This window comes from Saccharomycodes ludwigii, chromosome I, assembly GCF_020623625.1.
Source record: "Saccharomycodes ludwigii strain NBRC 1722 chromosome I, whole genome shotgun sequence".
Lineage (NCBI taxonomy): Eukaryota > Fungi > Ascomycota > Saccharomycetes > Saccharomycodales > Saccharomycodaceae > Saccharomycodes > Saccharomycodes ludwigii.
Genome location: NC_060200.1, coordinates 1,769,083 through 1,792,600, shown reverse-complemented (window position 1 = coordinate 1,792,600; position 23,518 = coordinate 1,769,083). Strand labels below are relative to the sequence as shown.

Below are 23,518 nucleotides of genomic sequence, written 5' to 3'. Positions count from 1 at the left end.
CTTCAAAGGCTAATAACGCCCTTAAACTTTCATCCTGAGCGGCTAAAATGCTTTTTTTTCCCACAAAAAAAAAAAAAAAAAGAAAAAAGCACAATTTCACCTTACGCCACCTTTTTTTTTTTTTTCCCTTTCATTTTCTATCCACTAATGTAAAACATTCATAAATCAGTCGGTATATGATGTTGCTTTTTAATGTGTTCCTGCTCTTTAGCAACCGTAACCAATTGCTGTTCATTCTTGTATTCTTGTATCCAATTACATAATGGGCATTTCAAGTAACTACCACCACCTAATGGAAACAATGGAACCCACAATAACGCCATAAATGCTTTTCTGTGAACTGGTACAACGCTGAAATTATGACAGTGAGGACAATAAAAGTTTTTATACCTGTCTGCCACATCTAAGTCAGATTCATAAACTTTTTCTTTAAATGTTGGAAGGTAATTCATATTAATTCAATCTTTTTGGAATTTTTTAGTTTTTTTTAATTTTTAATTTTTCAGTTTTTCCCGGTATAAAGGATAACGATGTAATTTGTATAGTACGATGTGATGCGTAAGTATTTAGATATATGTAAAAAGGAATAGAAGAAGTAAGACATGTCAAGAGATCCAAGCAAACTCAGTTGCTAAAGTTGTAGTAATTTTTATTATCTTTATATACTACGTTATATCTTTTTATTTAATTTTAATTTTTTTTTTTTTTTTTTTTTTTTTAGTATTTTCATTTCATTATGGACAAATAAAAAATATGTGTGGAAATAGAGGGTAAAAGTTCAAATATTTCATCATTACAAATAGGTAAACAAATAAATAAACAAATAAATAAATAAATAAATAAATAAATAAATAAATAACATGGCTTTAATTTACTTTACATTTGATTTATTATTTAATTGAGAAAAAAAAAAAAAAGAAAAAGGAAAGGAAAGGAAAAGAGACTGGCGAAAAAGCGAAAGAAAAAAAAGAAAGGGCAAGTAGAAATAATCTCATTTAGTTTATTCTTTCCGCCTCCCACTTTTCTCAGCACCCTTTTCCTTTCACCCTCTTTATTCCGTTCTCCCTTTTTCTCTCTCTCTCTCCTTTTTAGCTCAACTGAAATTATAGTAATAATAATAATTATTATTATTGTTTGCTATAATACAACTGTTTCTAAGATATGAGGGAAATGTAAAAATAAAAAATAAAAAAATAAAACAAAAAAAAAAAAAAAAAAAAAAAACACGCAAATAAACGAATAAGGTAATTCTTGTCATAATATTATGAATGGTTGTACCCCTAGAAATAACTTTTTCTTAAAAACGTCATTTAATTTAATAAATAAGCATCGCTAATCGACTCTCTCTCTCTCTCCCCGTTTCATTGTAAATAATTTCTCCTCTTTTTTTATTTTACTTTTTACGAAATATTATTACTATTACCCGCAAAAAAAAAAAAAAATGCCTATTTCCCTTTCCATCATCTATAACTATATCATCTTACAATTTGTAAACAAAAAACCGGCTAATGTTAAGTGGTTTTATTTTTCTTTTTGTAGTGCCGAATCTAAGATACTGGAGGTATTAAATAGTTTTAAATTTACGTTCTATTTTAAATGTCTCATCACCTCCTATTGTTAAAAAGCGATCTTGTATTCATTCTTTTTAGCTCAAAATCTTTTTTTTTTTTTTTTTAAATTGGTGCAAGTATTGATGATTTTTATTAACTCACACTATATTAAAAATTTAACCTCAGCACAACATTATAAGAACACATATCTATCGTACAATGTATGGCAAACAGCCTAGTTTCCACGAACGGCATTGCTTAGAGCACTAACAATTTAGTCGAAGCTCATAACCGCTAGACTAGCTTTCAAACATTCTTTATATTTAACTTTTGCAAACAACATATTATTCAATATGTTCGATAAAAACATCATCCTTCTAACATTTTAGAGTCGCAGTATATATACATTACAGTCTGTTTTACAACTATTGAATTATTTCATTCATATATAATACCCGAATGTGGTGTAAAACATTGTGTCGCATATCCGATACTCATTAAAGTATCGTACGTATATTATCAAAAATATTCAATCCAATTTACACTATTAGTTTCCCGGAAAAATGAAAAAATGAAAAAAACCAATCATTATACTAATACAAACAGTTTTTAAAAACGAGTCTCGGAATAAATAAAACAAAAAAAAATTTCTCAATTTCCATTTAATTTAAACCTTTTCATTTATATTTCTTACCGAACATGATCATTTGCAATTGATAATAAAAGGAAATAAAAACGGCACCAGCAACACCTTTCAAGATGTTAACACCACAACCTTTAAACAAGGTGGAAACACCTTCAGCAGCAACAATTTTCTTGAAACAGTCCAAGGCACCAGCATATTTAACAGCTTGACCAGAAGTCATCATCATTCTTGCTCTAACAGTGTCCAGTGGATAAGAAGCAGTAGAAGCACTAATAGTAACAACCCAAGCTAGCAAGAAAGAAGCAAGGAAGGAACCTTCTAAGGAACCAGTCAAAACAGCTGGTTTCAAAGAATCATACAAACCAAAGTATAAACCTCTGTAAACAATAATACCAATAACAGATGGAACAAAACCTCTATACAAACCAGCAAAACCATCAGAAGCCAAAGTCTTCTTGTAAACATCAATTAAACCGTTGAATTGACGTTTACCATCGTTCTTGACAGATTTGGAGTCAGTAGCCAATCTAATTCTAGCATAATCCAAAGAATAGACAAACAACAAAGACAAGGCACCGGCAACACCACCAGCAGCCAAGTTACCAGCAAACCATTTACCATAACCTTCTTCCTTCTTGAAGTTAAAAGCAGTCCTGATATTATCTTTGAAGACAAAGTTTAAAGCTTGAATTGCGAAGCAACGAATAACAGTGGCAGTGTTACCTCTCCAAAAAGAAACAATACCTTCTTGGGCAGCAGTTCTCTTAAAACATTCAGCAATACCGGTATAACTTCTGTCCAAAGTACCTTGCTTGATCATTTCATCTTGATTTTGGATCAATAACTTGACTCTTTCCATTGGAGCATTGGCAGTCTTTGAAATCGCGGCGGAGATACCACCCATTAAAAAGTCGATTAAAAAGTTAGATTCCTGCTTTTCCATTTTTGCACTATACTATACTTTTCTTTAGTTTATAAATTAGTTGCTGTTGTTTTGTTTTACTTGTTAACAAAAAAAAAAAAAAAATGCTAGTAATAAAGAAAAAAGAAAAAGTAGGTATAAAAAAAACTATTAAAATTGCATGCAGAAAATGTCGCAAGGGTCACAAATGACAAAGGATATTACCTTTAAGTATTAAAATTAAAAAAATGAAATAAAAAGAGACAGAAATGTTAGGACGTACACCCACTATATGAAATGCAAACTTGCTGGAAGACCATTTTTCTAGCGACATAATAAAATACATACGGCTAATATCAAGAACACAATTACAATAATAAATAACATCTATATATAACTACATATGTAACACCAGGCGCATCCCATGACAAGTACACACAGAGAGTGTAAACCACAACAACGTGTAATGAACAGAAATCCCAATGATAGTAACACAAGTATATTACCAACTACGAGAAATGCTGCAGTAAAAAAGTTTTGGGTGAACAACCACTAAATGAGTAATAATCCTAGAACAATAATAAGAATCACAAATATACTAATATATAATAATAAATATACGATCATACATATGTACATATGATCTACGGCCCCATAATATAAAACTGGAAAGTAAAATCTTATAATAATGAGTGAAGAACCCAATACAGAAGCTCCAGTAGAACAAAGAAATAGCTCGACTCCGGGTAACAATTGAGACAACGAATTATTCCGACAAGAATTTAAGTCCAACGCAATATTACAAAAACCTATATCCGTCATACAAAGTATGGCAAACAGCCCAGTTTTCCACGAACGGCATTGCTTAGAGCACTAACAATTTAGTCGAAGCTCATAACCGCTAGACTAGCTTCCAAACATTCTTTATAGTTAACTTTTGCAAACAACGTATTATTCAATATGTTCGATAAAAACACCATCCTTCTAACATTTTAGAGTCGCAGTATATATACATTACAGTCTGTTTTACAACTATTGAATTATTTCATTCATATATAATACCCGAATGTGGTGTAAAACATTGTGTCGCATATCCGATACTCATTAAAGTATCGTACGTATATTATCAAAAATATTCAATCCAATTTACACTATTAGTTTCCCGGAAAAATGAAAAAAAAAGTTAAAAAAAAAAAAGAAAGGAAAACATATAAAACTTATAAATAATACTAGCCAAATTTGATTTACTCTTAATTAAATACTAAGTGCCACTAATTAAAAATGTTATTTTTCAATCAACATTAGAACTACAAGCACAGTAACTATACAATTCTTTTGTTATATACAATGTAGTATTATTTATATACACATGAATGTGCTAACGCAATAATCTTGTCATAATATTAATTATAAAACTCATTAACTAAAAGATAATAACACTTTTATTATTATTACTACTACTGGCAGAGAAAGACTTATTACAGTATTTTAAAAATTAAGCGCTAAGAAACTATTCTCCCTTACACCTTGTATAAACTCATAAGCTCTAGAAAATCATTTCCAATTATTAAATTTACGGTTGTTAATCACGTAAAACACCTTCAAAGGTTCCTGCTTATGTGTTTAAGAAACCTTTTAAAAATATAAAAAATCTTTTTAATATTTACACAGTTAAAATTGTTACAAAGTTAGCACGTGAAAACACATAAAGTTGTTTCGTAGTCTGGAATAAAAGATATCTTATTTCTTGGCCTAGAACACGCAATTGCAGAAAAATATATATATATATATAATAAAAATACAGAGCATCCAAATATATAGGTATTAGACCAGGAGTAATATAAATCAAAGAACATTTAGTGGCAAATCTCAGTTCAAGTATCAGACATATTGGATTTGTTTAAATAAATTAGGTATGCGATCCATATAGTACCACTTGGACTTTTTTACGAAAGAATAATGTTCTTATTGGGAGGGTTTCTTATTAACCACCGAGTTGATTACTATACATATATAAAGATGAAAAAGATAAAATTATTAAAATAAAATTACAATAAGATCAAGTAAAAAATTACCGCTACATCTATTGTTAATTACAACAACTAGAAATACGAGGGGGAAAAAGATTAAAAATTATGGATAAGCTTAAAAATTTCAGTGTTTATAGCTGTTGAATATAGAAGGTATAGCAGATTGAGATAAGATTAAAGGAAAAAAAAAAAAACATAATTTTTTTACGGCATTTAGATATTTTTTTTCTTTTTTTTGCTTTACCCAAAAAAAAAAAAGTAGAAATAAAAATAACGGACATAACATATATTTTAATCCACGAAAGCACGTGGTTTGTTAAATTCTATAATAATAATGACGTTTACCGAGCAGAGAGAGCAAGGGCTAAGCATGTGAAATAAAAATAAAGATTAAATCTTTTTAGCTGTTAGCAAGATAGAATTAAAACTTTGTAAAATTTAGCTATCTAGAATTTGGCAATGTAAAAAGAAAAGAAATGAAATAAATAAATAAATAAATAAATAAATAAATAAATAAATAAATAAATAAATAAATAAATAAAAAAGTACCGAGATTTCACTACCATAATTATTACTATCTATTTTCTGAGAAGACAATGCGTATATGATTGTTACAGATATTAACGTAGAAGTAATAAAAAAAAAATGTTACAAGTCATTCTTTTTTTCTTTTCGCAATGTAATCATTTTATCAATTTTGTACGCAATTTAAACCATTTCAATTTTAAGAGACTAATTAAATTCGTATATTACTTATCCCTCTTGATCTTTTCATCCCTCTCAATTACTGTCCACTATTTTGTCACTATTTTGTTTCTCTGCATATTTTTCCCTCTTTTTTTTTTTTTCCCTCGCTCTTTATTTTAGTATTATTCAGATAATCTAATTACTAAGCCTTTTCCTGGAAGATCTTTAATTTCTAAACTTAATGAATCAGCTACTTGATTTAAAAAGAATATACGTAATACTAAGAAAAAAGACTAGCCAGTGATGGTGATTCATTTACAGAAAAAGAAGAACCCATAAAACATACAAAAAAAAAAAAAGTACATAATGATAATATTTAAAAATAAAACAAAACAAAAACAAAAAAAGAAAAGACTAACAATACAATATTCAATAAAATTTGGACCTTTTACTATGCATGCGTATTTTAGCTTCTACTGTATTCATGGACCTATGCCATTAAAGTCAATGTGTCTTGTTGATAAAATAAAATACAAGTAATTATTTTTTTTTATTTTCTCATTTTTAAATAAACACACCTTTTAATATATAAACAACACCCACGCACACTTGTAACCCTACTAGATTAGATTAAAAGCGCTAGTTATCTTGGTATTATAAATAAATGACTGTGACTGAATATAATTGGAAAAATTATCGTTATTTAAAATCAACTTCAATTTAACTAGCCAATCCGACTATTATAATTGCAATTGCTTTTCTTCCTCTTTTACTCCCTTTTACCTTTTATTTTTTTAGGGTAACAAAAAAAAAAAAGAAAAAAAAAAAAACAAAAACAAAAAACCATTATTTATTGAAAATTCTGTAGCAATATATATATATATATATATATATATATATTAAGGGTGACTAAAATTTACTCATTTACGAATAAATAAGTGAATAAAACACAAAATTCATCATTAATAGTAATTTGAAAAAAAGAATTATCTATTTATTACAAAGACAAAAATAAAAATTCCAAAGGCTAAAGAGAATAAATCTCCATTTATACATTCGACTTATTTTTTTCTTCTTCTTCTTTTATTTCCTTACATTTTTTAGCTAAAAATGTTATATCCATATACCAAAGAATCTAACTTATTAGGAATAGTCCAGGATTTCGGTTATAATAATGAATTTGATCCATTGTCCTATCGGTTGGACTGGGAAGACAATATTGCTGCCAACACAACCACAACCACCACCAACACCACCACTACTACTACTAATAACAACCAAGTTTATGGTGGCTTATTCATAACAACGGTACATGATACAGACGTCGATACTGGTCGTGTTGGTGATGGTGATAACTTAAAAATAGGATTAAAAACCCCGCTAAGTAATATGAGCAACAACAATTGTAGTAACAATATTAACAGTACACAAGAGTCTCCATTTTTATCCAACGAACTGTTATTTTTGGAAAACCATATAAATGACAATACCGTTACTGCTGGCACAGTACCAAAGTTTCGATATCAGTCTAATGTCCATACTGATACCCTGAATATCCAAAATACTGATTTATTTTTTGGAAATTGTAAAAATAATTTCAATCCAACAACAGGTATAGAAGAACCTGATATTTCTCCAAATAACAGTAATTTGGATGTTAGCCAAAATAATAGTAAAAATGATTTATTTAGTAGTGTACCTTCACCAACTTTAACCCCGTTGGACGTTATTTCGATATGCAGTTTTCATTCCAGTAATCAAAATAATTCACCCAGTTATAACAAGAACACTAACACTAATAAAAACACACACGCCGATAGCAAGCGTCTTAACGACAACTACACAAGTGGGGGTCTAAACGAACTGGATAATGAATTTATTTTCCAATTCAAAGATTTGGAAACTAGTTTTAGCGATATCACTTCAAATAACAATCCACTCTACATCAATGACACCAATGACAATAACATACTTTTCTTAGATAGTAGAAGCAATACAACTGGCAGTGATAGCCTAAAATCACCAAAGTCCATATATTCTCTAGAATTATCTCCTCCTAATGCCAATCGCAAAAAAATTAGGAGGAAAAAATCCAAAAAAAAAGCCACCGGTAACGTTAACAATACCAACGAGACCTCTAATGACACCAAGAGTAAAAGCGTCGGCACCAAGTCAAAAAAAATTATCTTTGGTGATAATGGAGCTTTCAAAAAAGTTTCCGACTCAAGATTATCAGCAGAAGGCTTAGCTCAAGTGTTGAAACTGAAAAGCGCAGAAGAAGCTAGAAATAGGGAGAAAATCATTTTAAACATATTAGAAAAAGATTTGCATTTTCCATTAGGTTACAAAACTTGGGTTAGAGACACTACCAAAGAAGAAAGAGATTTTATATTGTCAGGCTTACATAGTAAGTTGCAATTAATTTACCCGGAATATGATAAGCCAATTATAGAAACTGTTATTAGACGAGCTACCTACTATATGATGCAGAGCAGATTACGCAGAGAAAGGAGAGCTAAGCAAAAGCAGCGGTTATTATCTGAAATTAGTGATCATGATGACACTGATGATAAAAAAATGAAGGAAAATTAAAAGGGACAACAAAACATTACTATATGTAACGTTATATAAATTAGGAATTATTATTATTATTATTATTATTATTATTATTATTATTATTACGTACAGTATGTTATATATGTATGTAAATGTAACATATAATTTAGTTATTGCAAAGTATTTCTTATGTGTACATTTGCCTTATTCTACCTATATGGTCTTTCTTTCTCTTTTTTACCTTTCTTAATAAAACTTTACATTTTATCGCTGATAAACTTACGTTAAATACGTGGTAATAGATTGAAATACAAATCCAAATATTATTAAAAAAATTTTGAGTCTATTTTAACCAGCAATTTCTAAATGTGCGTATTTTATTAATTTTTACCTAAAAGAAAAGTGTGTTTATATGTTTTTATTCTAAAAAAAATGAAAAATAAATGTAAGATTAAGTTAATTTTATTTAAATAAAAGATATAGCGTATAACATACGTACTTTTTTTTTTTTTTTTTTTTTTTTTTAATTTCCTTCCTTTAAATTATAGATTATAAAATATTCAAATAATAACATCAAATTCAAAACTTTTATTAATTTATTTAAACAATAAAAGACAAAAACCGTCCGGCTCTCCTTCGACAACTTATCACCTAGGCTACTTAAGTTTAGTAGATCTACCAGGATTTATTCTTATAATATGAATAATAATAAAACAAATAATGTACAAAAATCTTTGTGATTGAATTAACTTTCATGATATTTATTCAAAATTTTGTGAACGAACCCTTCTTTTTTGATTTCTTCATCTTTTTGGCTTTTCTATAATTCAAATGTCTCGCATCTCTCCACCCACTAGTACTAATATTACTTTTTTCTGTTTGTTGTGTTTGTTCAACCTCCATAACATCACTGTCTTCCTTATTACTCTGTTTATTCAAGTCTTGCTTAAGTTTTTCTGCTATACGTTTAGCACGTGAGTCAACTGCATTTTGGTATTCCAATTCTTTACGTCTGAAAGCTTTGGCTTTAATAGTGGATTTAGCACGCAAAGATTTACCCATAATTTATATTGACTATAAGGCGATGTATAATTTCACTTTTAGTATGTGTATACCTGTCGAATCTAAATGGTTGCTTGTTAAAAAACAGGTTTGATATAGTATATATAGTGATGAAAAAAAAAAAAAATTATATATATATATATATGTAAAAAGATAAAATTAACATGATATTTTTTTTTTTTTTTAGTTTTCTAACCATTACGTTAACAATTGTAGCACAAAACGAAAGAAAAAAGAAAGAAAAAAAAAAAAAAAAAAAAAAAGAAAAGTTCATACCCGAAAGTAAAAATTATTAGCCCTAATGATGGGTTAAAAAGCTATTTTAGGACAAGTAAAACCGTACATTAAAAAGACTATAAAGAATTTAATTTTTTTTTTTTTTGTTTTGTCTTTACAAAAAAATAAGTCTAAAATAATAAATTACTTAACATATAGTGACAAGCAATACAATTTACACTAATAAAGAAATATAAATCTGGATTAATAATCATATTTGATGCTTTGTAAAGTTTATTCCATCAATAACTTGAGGGCTTCAGTGCTTATCCTTTACAATTTTTTGGTATATAATTTAATGAGGCTAGTGCGGATATTTTACAAAAACATCGTTAAAAAAAAAAAAAAAAAAAAAAAATAACTATTATAACTTGCAAACTTTAAAATTTTTTTTATGAGCTTCCCTTTCCCTTCCAGTAGATGACTTGTCTACTTGGGTGATCACATAAACTTTTCTCCTTTTAAAATTTATGTTACCAGTCGTAATTTTTTTTTTCTCTCACTACTTTTCTTTCTCACTATTCTTCTTTCTCACTATTCTTCTTTCTCAACTTTTTAAATGTTTTTTTAGTTTTTTCTGACAATAACAGAGCCTTTCCTTCGTAATTAAAATGGAAATTACTTTTCACTTTTTTATCTCTTTGAACCAAACTTGTACAGATTAATATATAATTTTTTTATCCTTCTTTTTTTTTTTTTTTTTTTTTTTTTAAGCAGTTAATTATCTTTTCCCTGTTGATTTCGTAGATACTTTTTGTATACTTCCATCTTCTATATTTGCAATTTTCATTTTTTTTTTTTTTTTTTTCCTTTTTCTTTTTTTTTCTCTTGCACTTTCTATTTTCTTCTTTTTTTCTTTTATTGCACATATAAAACCTCTTTTGAACATAACCTTTGGAAAGAAGAAAAGCTAAACTCAAGGAAAATATCATCAGGAAAAATGTATGTTTAAGCCGAACCTATAGAATTTATGAAATATGGATATATTACCCAAAAAAAAAAAAAAACATATAGAGCAGGGAAAAATGCAATAAGGACACGACTAATGTTTTAACAATGAAAAAGAATTATCAGCGAGGTCTATCAGATTATGTTTTATGGTACCTATTAAACAAAATTATAAGGAATATAAGCGACTGTGTAAAGCAGTTGTATTTTGGGAAGACGGGTATAATACAAATAAGAAACCTGTATAGATTAATAATTTTTGAAAAATTGGACAAGCGGAAAGAGGAACGAGTCAGTTAAATAGAGTTTACATACATGTTATAAAGTATTTGATAGAACTTTGCAAGTTTGCTTGTGTTTTTTGCTTCACCTGACTTTTAACATATTGTGTGCTTAACTTGTTTTGATTTGAGCCTTAGCAAACATTTGATTAAGAATATTGAGTATTCTCTTTATTTTTACAACAATGCTTTCAATAGCTACTTTTTTGTTGTTTTAAAAATGGTTGTTTACGTTTTCCATTCCAATGTGTTGCTGATTTGTTATAAAGTTATGTGTCGTCTATTTGTCACATTTTTTATTTATTCGTGTCCTCTAACTGATATTTATTTATTTGTTGATCTGCTCTATATTTTTTTTTTACCAAATGCAACAAACATTTTTATTTTGACTAACATTTTATTTTTATTTTTATTTTTATTTTTGATATTTTATAAAAATATCATAATATTGATAATATATATATATATATTTTTTACAGGGCTAACTTACGTACTCAAAAGAGACTTGCCGCTGCTGTTGCCGGTGTTGGTAAAAGAAAGATTTGGATGGATCCAAATGAAACTTCTGAAATTGCTCAAGCCAACTCGAGAAATGCTGTTAGAAAGTTGATCAAGAGCGGTACCATTGTCAAGAAGCCAACTAGAGTTCATTCTAGATCTAGAACCAGATTGATGGCCGAATCCAAGAGAAATGGTCGTCACACCGGTTATGGTAAGAGAAAGGGTACCAAAGAAGCTCGTTTGCCATCCCAAGTTGTTTGGATTAGAAGATTACGTGTTTTGAGAAGATTATTGGCCAAGTACCGTGATGCTGGTAAGATTGACAAGCACTTGTATCACACTTTGTACAAGGCTTCTAAGGGTAACACTTTTAAGCACAAGAGAGCTTTAGTTGAACATATTATTCAAGCCAAGGCTGATGCTTCTCGTGAAAAGGCTTTGAATGAAGAAGCTGAAACTAGAAGAATCAAGAACAGAGCTTTGAGAGAAAGAAGAACCCAAAGAATTACCGAAAAGAAAGAAGCTTTGTTGAAAGAAGATGCTTAAATGACATAATTTTTAAATATAATATAGCTATATCTTTTTTTTTTATAATTTTTAACATTTACATTTGTTCAATGTTTTTGTGCTTTTTTATTTTATTTTTTTTTTTTTATTTTTTTTTTTTTTTTTTTTTGTCCATCTTATTTTTCTTATATGATTGGTGTTTTCTTTTTTTTGTTAACTCAGGTGTAAATACAGATAGTTATAAATCATTTATAATTTAACTCTTATGCTATATAATGTTAGCAAAGCTGGCTATATAACGCGATTATTTATGTGAGCACTTGCACGGTGTTATAGTACAATGTCAGTAACTATTTAATAAAGTACCGGAGTGATGTGTAATTAACAACTTGGTTGCTCCCAAGTTTCTCTAGCGTTGTTGGTCATTATGTCAAGGTTTATATGTTATAGGATCCTTTGAAAATATACATATATATTTCTAAAATAAAAAATTACAATTCCCCACCTGTTCCAGTCTATATTTTGGTTCTATTAGTATGAAAGCATTACATCATTATAGCCACTTTATTATTTCTAAATAAACCCAATATATTGAAAGGATGGATCATATATCAATGTTGTACTCTACAGAGGCAGCTTCTCGTATCCCATCATGAAATAATGGTATATATTCTTTACAACCTGGGATAAATTGTTCCTTTATTATGGGTGGAAATAGTTTACAAATAGATATATTTTTTTTCATATTTACATGTAAACTTCCTTTGTGTTTTTTCTGATACAAAGATTCATCTGAATCGTATAAACCTTGCTTACAAACCATAATTGTTACTAATGGCCTCTATGTTTATTTATTTATCAATTTTTTTGTAGTTTTGGTTCTAAAAAAGCTTATACCACTGAGCCAAAAAAATAAGTATCTAGAGCTTAAATATAAAAGCAATTTTCTCAGTTAACTCTTCCTTGATTTCACTTCATTTAATTTAATTTAATTTTTCTTTTTCTTTTTCTTTTTCTTTTTCTTTTTCTTTTTTTCTTCTTTTTATTTTATTTTATTTTATTTTGTTCTTCTTCCCCCTTTGCATGAAAAGAAAAACAAAAAGGGATTCAGTAAATAATGTAACATAAGAAAAGAATAAGACATAAAGTGTTATCTAATTAATAACAAAATGACAATATCTGCCACCATTTTTTTAATTTTTTTTACTAGTCTTTTTTATTGACAAAATGAGAATTAAATTAAATGTTGTAATCATGCCGTGCAAGATGTTAACTTAAAATGATAAGAAATACTTTTAATAAGCAAAAGATAAAAACACGGGCAAAATAAACATAAAAATAAAACTGATGCCTTTCAAAAGGCAAAGCCTAAATTACAAAAAAGATCTACCGTTGAAAATTAAAAAAAAAAAAAAAAAAAAAAAAAAAAAAAAAAAAAGGCTTATCCGAATAAAATAAAAATTACTGTATACCCAAACCAACTAAAATAAAAAAAAAAAGCATTATCTTATAACCACATAATATACAAAAAAATAAAATAATAATAATAATAATAATAATATATAATACCACTAAAACAACCCTTCGATTTCACCGTCTTCACCAACTTCAACATTCATATAACCAGCATAAGTGGACAATCCCGGAATAGTTTGAATTTCAGCGGCTAAAGCATACAAATAACCAGCACCAATAGAAGCTCTAATATCTCTGATTGGAAAAGTAAATCCAGTTGGAACGTTTTTCAATTTCGGATCATGTGATAGGGAGTATTGGGTTTTGGCAATACAAATTGGTAGATTACCGAATCCTTGGCTTTTGTACATATCTATTTTTTGTTGGGCCTGCGGTGAAATTTCAATTTTGGCACCACCATACATTTTGGTAACAATGGCACGTAATTTATCTTCAACAGAAGAATCCACATTATACAATAATTTAAAATCACTCTCTTGTTTTGTAGCTTTGACGACAGCCTCAGCCAATTTAACAGCACCTTTACCACCTTCAGCCCAGTGATTAGATGTGACTGCATCGAATGCACCGGCTCTAATAGCTGCTTTCTTAATAACTTCAATTTCCTCTTCAGTATCTGTCTCAAACTTGTTGATAGCAACAACAACCGGAACGCCAAATTGTCTAGCATTAGAAATTTGTTTAACTAAATTTGCAACACCCTTTCTAACTAATTCGACATTTTCTTGTGTGTATTCATACGGTAAAGATTGGCCTGGTTTGACATCTGGGGCACCACCATGTAATTTCAAGGCTCTAACAGTAGATACCAAAACAACAGCGTTAGGCTGTAAACCTGAAGAGCGACACTTAATATTGAAAAATCTTTCACCACCCATTGTGAAATCAAAACCAGCCTCGGTAACAACAAACCCAGTTTCATCTCTATCTTCGGCAACTGAATCTGAAGCTTGTTTACCAACCAGCTTTAATGCAATTCTATCGGCAATAACAGAAGAAGCTCCAATGGAGATATTGGCAAATGGACCGGCGTGAACCATCACTGGTGTACCTTCCAAAGATTGCATCAAATTTGGTTTTATGGCATCTTTTAGTAAAGCAGTGATTGCACCAGCACAACAAATATCCTCGCAAGTAACTGGTTCGTTATTGTAATTGGCACCAATAACAATGCGACCAACACGTTCTCGTAAATCTTTCAAATTTTTAGATAGCGCTAATATTGCCATCAGTTCAGATGCAACAGAAATATCAAACCCGGTTTTTCTTATCAAACCCTTTTCAGTGGGAGCTTCGCCAATAGTTATCTGACGTAGCATTCTGTCATTTACATCAACAACTCTCTTTATGGTGATAGTATCTGGATTGATATTTAAACGGGCAAATTTGTTAATTTCCTCTGGTGTCAAATCATCTGGGTTGGTCTTATTAACACCTATTTTTTCTAATCTTCTTAACATTGATTTAGTAAATCTACGAATACCCTTTTTTGCTGGAACTAATCTTTTATAGAAAGTGGCATCATTTTTTTGAGTGGCTTCATGGAAAATCCTAGTATCAATGGCAGCGGCTAACAAGTTATTTGCGGCGGAAATGGCATGTATATCTCCAGTTAAGTGCATGTTGAATTCATCCATTGGAATAACTTGTGAATACCCACCGCCAGCAGCACCACCTTTAACCCCAAAAGTTGGACCCATTGATGGCTGACGAACATTAGCAATGGCTGGCTTGTGCAAATGGGCAGATAAAGCTTGAACTAAGCCCATTGTAGTGGTGGATTTGCCCTCACCCAATGGTGTTGGAGTGATACCAGCAACCAATATATATTTACCGTTCTCACGATCTTTTAATCTATCCAAAATGTCCAAGGATAATTTGGCCTTATAGTGCCCAAACAATTCTAATTCTTGCTTATGAATGCCCAATTCCTCAGCAACTGTAGATATATGTTTTGGTGTTTGTTTTCTAGAGATTTCAATATCAGATGGAACTGGGGTTTCTATTTTTAAGGGCAATGGTGTAATATTTAATGGGGTTTCATTTTTTAATAGTTGTTTTTTGGCAGCCAAAACAACATTTGTTACTAACATGGCAACGGTCATTGGACCGACACCCCCTGGAACTGGAGTGATGAACGACGCTTTTTCTTTGCATGTGTTATAATCTACATCACCAACCAATTTTCTACCACTTTTTTTAGTCACATCTGGGATGTAATTGATACCAACATCAATAACAACAACACCATCCTTTAACCACTCACCTTTGACGAAATTTGCCTTCCCACATGCGGCAACTACAATATCTGCTTTAGCCAAGATTTCTGGTAAATTGGTGGTACGACTATGACAAACTGTGACCGTAGCGTTTCTATCTTTTAATAGAGCAGCTACAGGAGTGCCAACAATATCAGATCTACCCAAAACAACAGCGTTTTTACCACATAATTCAATACCAGCCTTTTCGATTAATTTCATACAGCCATTGGGTGTACATGGTATGAAAAACGGTTTGCCGCCCCTCTTGGACAATTCACCTACATTATAACGATGGAAACCATCGACATCTTTCGTATAAGAAACTGCATTTGTGACTTTAGTTTCATCTAAATGCTTTGGCAAGGGCAATTGAATCAATAATCCATGTATAGAATCATCGTTATTAATTTTATCAATTTTATTTAATAATTCAAACTCAGAAATGTCTTCTGACAACTTTTCCACTATGCAATTGACACCGCTGTCTTCCGAAGCCTTTAATTTGGCGCGGACGTAGGTTGAAGAATCGGGTCTGCTACCTACTTGAATAATTTTTAATGTCGGACTAAAATTGGGATGTGATTTCTTAATATTTAAAATTTCTTGAAATGCTTCTTTTCTAATATCTTTGGCTAAATCTTTTCCAGATAGAGTGTGATACAAGTTGAAAACATTGTTTGGACGGAATATTATCCTAAAAATTGAACTTTTTTTTGAACGAACCAAAGAGTTTTTAAATGTGAATAGGCCTCTTTTAACGTATCTAGCATTTAACATGATGGTGATACTTACCTTGGTTTGATTTTATAAAAAAAAAAAAAAAAAAAAAAAAGAAAAAATTTTTTTTGGAAGGCGGAGGGGAATAACAAAAACGTGGTATAACTTTTCTTTTTATCACTAGAAAGGAAGGGGGTGGAGGAAAGAATAAGAATAGGAAAAGTAAATAAGGTTTAAGTTATATGAGAGAGAGAAAAAGAAAAATGAAGGATCAAAGGTCAAAGAATAGGATTGTGTTTTTGTATCCTAAAAGATCTTAGCAAAAATGAAAACTGGGATAAATTTAAAATATAATATCTTGCTTTAGTAATGTTTTTCATATTTTCAAAGTGCGATTGTCGTCAAAGTGATGACACAGTGGAAAAAAAAAAAAAAAAAAGCTTTCAACCATAAAAGAAGTCAAACTATAACCAAAAAAAAAAAAAAAAAAAAAAAAATTTACTACTTTACAGGAAAAACTGCAGATGAACGGAAAGCTTGTGATATAAATAAAACAAAACTTCATAAAAGAAGTCAAGGACCGTGAATAGCAAAAGTAAACTGAAAACTACAAGCCCGCAATAAGCTTATGATAGAGGTAGAACACCGTTTTCATTTCAATATTTTACAAATATAATGTAATTTATAATAGGCAAGATAATGAAATATTTTTTTATTTCTCTTTTAATGCAAGACCAAAAAAAAAAAAAAAAAAAAACACTTTGTGACATTTAATACATCTGTACATTATAATAAAATAGGTTTTTGTTTTTTTAAAATATAATTGTAAAGCGAGCTAGAAAAATCCAAATTTTAATACTACGGTATTGAAGCATCCGTACCATTTATTGAATAATACCATAGAACTAACAGTTTTTAAATTCAATTTTTTTTTTTTTTTTTTTTTTTTTTGTAAAACATTTTGAAAAATATTTGTTTGAAATCTTTTCTTAAAATTTTCGTTTTCCATAGTAAAATTTCTTTTTCCTTCCTTCTGGTATCATCATTTAAATAACATATATATTGTTATTTATCTAGTTGAAGAACATTATGTTTGTATTAGAATGATATCTTAAAACTTTTTCATTTTATAATATACAATTTTCATAGTTGTTGTTTTTGAAAAAAAAAAAATGAATAATTATACAAGGAAAACCTTTAAACATCCTATCACAAATAAATAAGTCGAAATGGGAGGCGTCCGTGAAAAGAAAGCTGAATACTTTGCTAAGTTAAGAGAATTGTTAGAAGAATACAAATCTGTCTTCGTTGTTGGTGTTGACAATGTTTCTTCCCAACAAATGCATGAAGTTAGAAAGAATTTGAGAGGTAAGGGTGTCGTTTTGATGGGTAAGAACACCATGGTTAGACGTGCCATCAGAGGTTTCTTGAGTGAATTACCAGATTATGAAAAATTGTTGCCTTTTATCAAGGGTAATGTTGGTTTTATTTTCACCAATGAATCTTTGAAAGATATCAAGGATGTTATCATTTCCAACAAGGTTGCTGCTCCAGCTAGAGCCGGTGCCATTGCTCCAGAGGATATCTGGGTTCTTGCTGTTAACACTGGTATGGAACCAGGTAAGACTTCCTTTTTCCAAGCCTTGGGTGTTCCAACCAAGATTGCCAGAGGTACAATTGAAATTGTTTCTGATGTCAAGGTTGTTGAAGCCGGTAAAAAGGTTGGTGCTTCTGAAGCCTCTTTGTTGAATTTGTTGAACATTTCTCCATTTACTTATGGTTTAACTGTTGTTCAAGTTTACGATAATGGTCAAGTTTTCCCACCTTCCATTTTGGATATCACCGATGAAGAATTGGTTTCCCATTTTGTTTCTGCTGTTAGCACCATTACCACCATTTCCTTGGCTTCTGGTTATCCAACTTTGCCAGCTGTTCCACACTATATCATCAACAACTACAAAGATTTATTGGCCGTTGCAGTTGCAACCAAATATGTCTTCCCAGAAGTTGAAGATTTGTTTGACAGATTGGAAAACCCAGAAAAATATGCCGGTGCTGCTCCAGCTGCTGCTGCCGCTGCTGAAACCGAGGCTGCCGATGAAGAAGCTCCAGCTGAAGAAGCAGAAGAATCTGATGACGACATGGGTTTCGGTTTGTTTGATTAAGAATCTTTATTAAAACAGCGATATTAGAATTAATTTTTTTTTTGTTGTCTTATAAGTTTTTAGTTATGTAGTTTTTTTTTAATAAAGTTCATGTGCTTTTTAAAATCTTGGTATCAAAAAAAAAAAAAAAAAAAAATTTTTTTTGTGCCAGTTTTTATTATTTACTTTGTAAAGTTTTTGAGTAGGTGTCACAAAAGTATTAGCCGAAAATGAAAAATTCTGTGTGTGTGTGTGCCTTTTTTCCCTTTTGAAACTATCAAAACGTATTGTAACATCAACTGTTATAGCAACCAAAACGATTTAAAAAAAAAAAAAAAAAAAAAAGTTGAATAATCACAAATGTTTAATCATCTTATTAAGAGAAAAAAAACCTTGAAGAGTAAAAAACATATTGCTTGCAACACTAGCAGCAAAAATGGGTCGTTGATAGCTATCCAAAGTTATACAACTAGTAACAACAATACTACTCACAATGGCTACCAGAATGATACACTAAGTAACGATACCATGGACTCAAGTTATAATCCAGAACAAGGGTCTGATTCAACAACTTTTTTAGAAAAATATAAACTTGCAACAAAATATAAAAACACTAATAATAGCAATACTAAAAGTCGTGCAAATACTTTTAGAAATGTTATTTCCGTTGAACCTACCGGACCGATTTTTTTATCAACCAACCGGGAAGTTTCTTTATCTAAAAAATATGAACAAGGATTTGAAACTTTAAAAAAACCCCCAGAGAATTTTCCAATTCCAGTTAAAATTCCGCATGAAATTAATACTTATTTTATAGAAACAACCAAAGATGGGGATGGATTTTATAATCTTGTTGGGAATAGGTATAGTACTCGGGAAGACAAAATTTTAGATTTGGATGGTGCAGTAAATTACGATGTTACTATTTATTCCGATGAAAATAGATCAGAAAAACCGAATTTTATAGAACTATCAAGGCTGAATACTAAAAATATTGATAAAAGTGAAAAATCTTTAAGGGAAATAAAACCTAATGATAATAGTAATATAATTTTAAATCGGAAAAGAGTTCCCGTAGAAGACACATTTGCAAATTCGACAAAAGAATATAATGCTGTTAATAAGGACTTTTTTCCACTTTCATCCATGTTCAAAGATACTGCTTCAAATTTTGATATTTTATATGTTCATTTATGTCTACAATTGGGGAATATAGAAATTTATGAAGATAAAATAAAAAATGAAAAAAATAGGTTTTATGACCCAATTTTTGAAAGCTATGCAAACGGTTTAGGGTTAGCTAGTGATACCTTTGTTCAACGACTAATGTGCACACAGGAATTTTTGGAATTGATGGACTTACTCGATGTTTATGAAAAGCTTGATCATTTAAGCAAGATTTTGAAATCAATACTGTTGACTGATTTTGAAAAAGTGTTCAATCCTTTGAAATTTGGTGGTAATGACAAAGAGCATGAAACTAAAAGGGCTAATACATTAAAAAGTTTTGTTGATAAGTTGTATTTTATTTTGGGTAATATTTGTTTATACTATATGAATTTTAAAAATTTAAATGATGTCGATGATAATGCTGAAGCCACTTTGGGGTTTGCGAGATCGGAAAGAATCAAAAGTTTTAATAACGTGCATTGCAAGTACCATTGGTTTATGGAGGAAAATAAAAATTTATATTACAAAATTCATGATTTTTTAAACATGGATCAAGAGCGTCTCAAAGGGGATGATTTTTTAAGAAGGATTTTAAAAAAAAAAGGCGCAGAAAGTGGGGAAACGGCTATTAGCAAAGCTGAGGATGGAAATGAACTCTATAAGGCATTTAATTTTGAAATAAAATTTAGTGACGAGTGTACTTCTCATAATTATGATTATGAATTGAAATGCAAAATCGAACAAATTGAACATATTAAAATTGCCGCTAATTTTTTGGCTTTAAAATTAAAAGAGATATTCAATATTATCTTTACCATTATCATAGGTTTAAATAGGATTGATCATAATTATAATTATAATAACGACTATATACATAATGCTAGTTACGAGCATGCAGAAGAAAAAACTTTTTTTTTCCCACAAAGACATGCTAAAACGGAAGAAGGCGTTATCAGCGGTAAAAATCCTGCTAGCATTACCAAATTTGAAAGATTAGCAGTCTCAATTTTATTTAAATTCATGGAAGTTGCTATTAAATTAAGAAATAATGAGATGTTGGTAGACTTAAATGTTTATTTTGAACGCCTAATGGGGAATAATGAGTTATTACTCATTGATGTTTTCAGAGACCCTTTTTTCTACAACCTAAAACCACTGGATTTTGGTGACAAAAACTCAGAATATGACCGTAGCCTAAGTGAAGATTGTATTAGGAAAACTTTAATTGCCAAACACTATCAGTTAATTAGAAAGATTCAAACCGAATGTGCGTGGTACAAAAAGGTTTTATCGTCATCTACTACCTTTCGGGAATACTACAAGAAACAACTTAGTAGGAACAGCGGGTATTTTAAAAACACAGAACTTTATGACATTGATGATAAACGTAAAAGCAGAAAGCAAAAGGATTACGAATCTTTATCAATGTGTAAGACTGCACTAGAGGCTGGGTATTGTAACCAAGGGAACGATACTATTAAGCAGCTATTAGATGTTATAGCTTTAAACTGTATAGATGTGTTGGAGAAATATATGCCTGAAAAAAAAGGAAAACAGGTTATACCAATAAATGAAAGTAAAAGCAGTGCCAAAAACGCTGACACCAGTGGTGATAATAGCCAAGTTATTAAAGCAACAGACTCAAAAATTGGCAAACATATCAAATTATCCGAATATATTCATAATAAACTGAATAACATAAAATTAAAATGTGGTAATTTTAAATGCAACTTTAAAAGAAGGGGGAACTGTAGAAAATATAAGAACAAGACAAAAAAGGAAAATTGTGGTAGTATCCAAATTGTGAGTTCTTTTGTTCTGCCAGAAAAGAGGGAATCATGTGGGTTAAAACCAGCAAAGGTATCCCTTTCCCAACAGGAGAAACCTATTTTAAAAGTGTTATCAACGAGTTGTAAAAAAGGGATCACAGATTATTTTCCCTATAAAAATCAACACGTGGAAACTTTAATGGAGGTAAGGAAAGTAATACTAAGAAATATTTATGATTATTACGATAAAAATGGTGCAAAGGTTGAATTGTTACAAGATGTCCGATTGTTGCCACAAATGAGTGACAATTTTAGTTTGATTTCTATAATTGATACGAATACAAACAATTCAAATATAATAAGTGTTAATAACAAAAATTACACAAAGTGTGAATATATGGTATCGAATTGTCCGTATAAGTATATGGGATTTACTGGCTCAAAAATCATAGATTCGTTAGAGTTGTTGTGCTATCAAAAGGGAGAGGGGCATGGTTATATTAGGGAATAATGATATATATATATATATATATATATACGTAAGAGGGGGATAGGTGGTAAGTATAAGAGGGGCAATTGACTGTATGATGATAAGATAGTTTCAAATGGAGATATAGATAAGATTTTAGATGACTTAATAATAAATATAAATATATATAATACTGTTATTTATTGGAGTAGTATAAAAATAAACTAAAAATAAATTAAAAAATTAAAAATAAATTAAAAAAAAAAAGTTTTCCATTTCTTTTGTCTTTCCCATTTCGCCCTTTCTCCACATCCATACACCCAATTCAAATTATAATAAAATAAAATATAATAAAATATAATAAAGGTCTAAGTTTTTAATATTCTTTATTAACCATTACAAACTAAATTATATCCATCAAATAAGATAAAAACAACTACCATAACTTCGTTTTTACCCTTCTCTCAATATTTTGTTAATGAATAAAAGAACTTTTTCGCTTTTTTCTCAATCAAAACTTTTCATTACCTTTAATAAAAAAACTGTTTTAAATACAGCCAACCCCCCCTTTTTTAACAGGGCCTCTCAATCCTGTTACTCCACAGGCCCATTATATACAAATCATAATAACGCAGCAAAAACAAAAACCACCCAAGGTGTATACGGATCAACCGAAGTATTCAACGAAGATTTATGTGCAGACAATATTCAAACAGTGCCTTTAGCCTATGAAACACATAAATACAGCGACAACAGTGATGAATTACATTCTCCATTAATTGTTTTGCATGGGTTGTTTGGTAGTAAGGCTAGCAATAGAACTATGGCTCGCAAATTAAAGGAAACACTGAAAAGAAACGTTTACTGTTTAGATTTGAGAAATCATGGGGATTCCCCTCATATTTCTAGACATGACTACCCAGCTATGGCAGCTGATGTAGAAAGATGGATCCATGATTTCGGTAAAAGTACCTTTAAGAAAAACAAGCCTATTATTGTAGGTCATTCAATGGGTGCCAAATGTGCAATGAGCGTTGTGCTAAGGAAACCAAATTTATGCAAGATGTTATGTGTTATTGATAACGCTCCAGTAGCCACTATGCCTACAATCCAGTTCCCCCGTTATGTCAAACAATTGTTGAAGATTGTTCACGATCCTAATGTTCACACAAATAAACAATGTTTGGAGATTCTAGACAAAGTAGAAAAAAATCCAGTTGTCAAGAATTTTTTAATGACCGTATTAACTAAGTATAAAGATCCTGAAACTGGCTTGATTAGGTATAAATCAAAGATCCCATTGGGCATACTAAATGATGCTATAACCAAGGGTAATATTTCCAACTGGGAATTTAATTCCTGGATCCATAGGTGGAACGGACCAAGCTTATTTATTAGAGGTACCAAGTCATCTTATTGTTGTGATGAATATCTAGTGGACGTTGGTAGATTTTTTCCTAATTTTGAAGTTTTCGACATCGAGGGTACTCACTGGGTTAATACCGAAAAACCTGATGAATGTGCTAGTGCTATTACCAACTTTGTAGAAAGACATGAAGATTTGTAA

General features: G+C 30.0%; 10 protein-coding genes across 10 annotated transcripts; 5 read left to right on the top strand and 5 right to left on the bottom strand.

Annotated features, from left to right (window-relative positions):
• Positions 1–158: 158 nt before the first annotated feature.
• On the bottom strand, positions 159–452 carry SCDLUD_000758 (uncharacterized protein; the record flags this gene model as incomplete). Its single annotated transcript, XM_046076912.1, has 1 exon — positions 159–452. The coding sequence occupies one exon, from the start codon at positions 450–452 to the stop codon at positions 159–161; it is 294 nt and encodes a 97-aa protein (XP_045937073.1).
• Positions 453–2,227: 1,775 nt separating this feature from the next.
• SCDLUD_000757 (uncharacterized protein) lies at positions 2,228–3,139 on the bottom strand (the record flags this gene model as incomplete). Its single annotated transcript, XM_046081276.1, has 1 exon — positions 2,228–3,139. The coding sequence occupies one exon, from the start codon at positions 3,137–3,139 to the stop codon at positions 2,228–2,230; it is 912 nt and encodes a 303-aa protein (XP_045937072.1).
• A 3,785-nt stretch (positions 3,140–6,924) lies between these two features.
• SCDLUD_000756 (uncharacterized protein) lies at positions 6,925–8,406 on the top strand (the record flags this gene model as incomplete). Its single annotated transcript, XM_046081277.1, has 1 exon — positions 6,925–8,406. The coding sequence occupies one exon, from the start codon at positions 6,925–6,927 to the stop codon at positions 8,404–8,406; it is 1,482 nt and encodes a 493-aa protein (XP_045937071.1).
• Positions 8,407–9,135: 729 nt separating this feature from the next.
• Positions 9,136–9,432, bottom strand: SCDLUD_000755 (uncharacterized protein; the record flags this gene model as incomplete). Its single annotated transcript, XM_046081278.1, has 1 exon — positions 9,136–9,432. The coding sequence occupies one exon, from the start codon at positions 9,430–9,432 to the stop codon at positions 9,136–9,138; it is 297 nt and encodes a 98-aa protein (XP_045937070.1).
• A 1,725-nt stretch (positions 9,433–11,157) lies between these two features.
• On the top strand, positions 11,158–11,984 carry RPL19B (60S ribosomal protein eL19; the record flags this gene model as incomplete). The annotated part of the gene is made up of 2 exons (XM_046081279.1): positions 11,158–11,186; positions 11,417–11,984. 2 exons carry the CDS (start codon positions 11,158–11,160, stop codon positions 11,982–11,984), a joined length of 597 nt encoding a protein of 198 aa, XP_045937069.1.
• Positions 11,985–12,549: 565 nt separating this feature from the next.
• On the bottom strand, positions 12,550–12,768 carry SCDLUD_000753 (uncharacterized protein; the record flags this gene model as incomplete). The annotated part of the gene is made up of 1 exon (XM_046076933.1): positions 12,550–12,768. The coding sequence occupies one exon, from the start codon at positions 12,766–12,768 to the stop codon at positions 12,550–12,552; it is 219 nt and encodes a 72-aa protein (XP_045937068.1).
• Positions 12,769–13,516: 748 nt separating this feature from the next.
• MIS1 (trifunctional formate-tetrahydrofolate ligase/methenyltetrahydrofolate cyclohydrolase/methylenetetrahydrofolate dehydrogenase MIS1) lies at positions 13,517–16,459 on the bottom strand (the record flags this gene model as incomplete). The annotated part of the gene is made up of 1 exon (XM_046081280.1): positions 13,517–16,459. The coding sequence occupies one exon, from the start codon at positions 16,457–16,459 to the stop codon at positions 13,517–13,519; it is 2,943 nt and encodes a 980-aa protein (XP_045937067.1).
• A 1,169-nt stretch (positions 16,460–17,628) lies between these two features.
• RPP0 (60S ribosomal protein uL10) lies at positions 17,629–18,564 on the top strand (the record flags this gene model as incomplete). The annotated part of the gene is made up of 1 exon (XM_046081281.1): positions 17,629–18,564. One exon carries the CDS (start codon positions 17,629–17,631, stop codon positions 18,562–18,564), a length of 936 nt encoding a protein of 311 aa, XP_045937066.1.
• Positions 18,565–18,903: 339 nt separating this feature from the next.
• SCDLUD_000750 (uncharacterized protein) lies at positions 18,904–21,993 on the top strand (the record flags this gene model as incomplete). The annotated part of the gene is made up of 1 exon (XM_046076913.1): positions 18,904–21,993. The coding sequence occupies one exon, from the start codon at positions 18,904–18,906 to the stop codon at positions 21,991–21,993; it is 3,090 nt and encodes a 1,029-aa protein (XP_045937065.1).
• Positions 21,994–22,429: 436 nt separating this feature from the next.
• On the top strand, positions 22,430–23,518 carry SCDLUD_000749 (uncharacterized protein; the record flags this gene model as incomplete). Its single annotated transcript, XM_046081282.1, has 1 exon — positions 22,430–23,518. One exon carries the CDS (start codon positions 22,430–22,432, stop codon positions 23,516–23,518), a length of 1,089 nt encoding a protein of 362 aa, XP_045937064.1.